At 45.9% G+C, this 1975-nt stretch overlaps 1 protein-coding gene across 3 annotated transcripts in view; it reads left to right on the forward strand.

The window, feature by feature from the left end:
* Window positions 1-1415, forward strand: part of LOC101860660 — a 19230-nt gene extending 17815 nt beyond the window's left edge. For all 3 annotated transcript variants that reach the window (XM_005100229.3, XM_005100228.3, XM_035970240.1), the window contains exons 7-8: window positions 17-128; window positions 1095-1415. In XM_005100229.3, coding sequence (XP_005100286.1) covers window positions 17-128; window positions 1095-1171 — 189 coding nt within the window. In that variant the 3' untranslated portion in view covers window positions 1172-1415. The remainder of the gene's footprint in view (window positions 1-16; window positions 129-1094) is intronic.
* Window positions 1416-1975: the final 560 nt, after the last annotated feature.

Here is a 1975-nt window from a genome sequence, read left to right on the forward strand (position 1 = left end):
CCCAACCCTCCCCCAGATGTTGGGCGCGCGGCGTGAGCTGCAGCTACTCCGGCGCCTGGGCTGGCAGTTCCGCCGTGAGTTACGGCTGAGGAGAGCCAGGGAGGAAGAGAAGAGACGCGCCGAAACAGGTAAGTGCATGCAGGGAGTTGATATTACTGTGGTCTCCGCCTGAAATGAGATCCCAGTATTTTAGTATAAGAGGAAAATGCGGGGTCTTAGGCGAACAAGATCTTAGCCGACGCACCGAGGGGATACTCCTCGGTGACTCATGGTCAGTTCCACGACCGGTAAAATGATCTCCCCTTACTCTAAAATGAACTAACGTGACCCCCTGGATGGGTTTACGACTTAATTTGAGCAAATAGTGGTCAACCTTGATGAACAGTCCCAATGGTATGAGGCATGCAATTTTTTCAGCCATCAAATCGTGAGTCTCAAGGTTTACCCCGGTCCTATTGTTTCTCCCCTGTACCGGTCCAAAATGTACAGCTTTCCATCTTTTACCGAGTTCCCCTGCCTCTGTCGTAACACACCTTTGCATTGTGGCGACACAAATTAAAAACTTCAGTCTCACTTGGGTGCAGAGACAAGAACTAGAACTGCTGCAATTGTCTGGGGGAAACAAAAGCACCGGAGGGTTCTCAATTCGATGTGTTCCCGTTTGACGCGGACTTGTAGGCCCGACCCACTTGTGATGTAAGTAAAGGGGGGGGGGGAGCTCAAATGCGAATGCGGTGTTTGGGGAAAACAAATACATGTACGTTGTCGAATTCACACTTCGGTGAGATCCTCTCTGTTAAGGGAAAAGGGGGGGGGGGGCACATATGTACCGTTTCATCGAAGATTTACAAGGAAGATGTCATCACTTTCACAGGAGTGGCTTATCTATAACGCAACGGACAGTTCAATAACCGCAAATTTTCGCTGCTTGGTTCCTCAGCTGTGCCCGTCTGGGTTTTTGTTCCGTATGTTATGATCTGAAATGGGGGATCTTAGCCAAATGTAGCCCTTCAGACAGGGATCTTTGGGATGACATTTGTGTAGTAAAGTTCCGCCACAAGTTTTAGTTGTTTTCTATTCACTTCTTTTCCCAGTTCTGTCTTGCAGACGGCTTCAAAAGAAGAGAGAAGACCAGGAAACCGCAGATGCAGACGACGAATCTAGCTCATGACGTCAGCCTCTGTGACACAGAAAATGTCTTTGGCTGGGGGCTACAATAATGTACACATCTAGAGCGCTTACTCAAAGTATTACGTTAGATCAACCTCCAAACTATGAACCAGTCTACTCCTCAGTCCTTCTCAGCAGCCCCAGAAGTTCCAGGCTCTCCACCAACGTGACAGCAACAACAACAGCAGCAGCTACAGCAACAGCAGACAGAACAACAACAACAACAACAGCAAAAACAACAACAACAACAACAACAACAACAACAGCAAAAACAACAACAACAACAACAACAACAACAACAACAACAACAGCAAAAACAACAACAACAACAACAACAACAACAACAACAACAACAACAACAACAACAACAACAACAACACAATTCCTTATAGCAAAAACAACGACCAAAGCAACAACTAAAAAGCAAAGCTAAATGTAAAAAACAAACAACAAAAGAGCAAAAGCAACAAGTAAATAGGCCTACCACGACAACAAGAAAAACGATCATGAGCACACTCACCACCATCATTTCCACAACTGCCACCATCAAACAATGTGAGCGATCCGGCAGACCTTGTCAAACAACACCTTCCTGTGTCGTTTCATAAGTAAACAGTAAATTGAATATTTAGACCGTGCACGCTTGAAAAAACCACATTAATGATTTAATTCAGATTGATGTTTCTGAAGAAGCCTGGTAGATAGGGAAGACTATATTGTGTGTGCGCGTGTGTGTGTGCGTGTGTGCGTGTGCGTGTGTGTGTGTGTGTGTGTGTGTGTGTGTGTGTGTGTGTGTGTGTGTGTG

The sequence above is a fragment of the Aplysia californica genome, unplaced genomic scaffold (assembly GCF_000002075.1).
Source record: "Aplysia californica isolate F4 #8 unplaced genomic scaffold, AplCal3.0 scaffold00241, whole genome shotgun sequence".
Lineage (NCBI taxonomy): Eukaryota > Metazoa > Mollusca > Gastropoda > Aplysiida > Aplysiidae > Aplysia > Aplysia californica.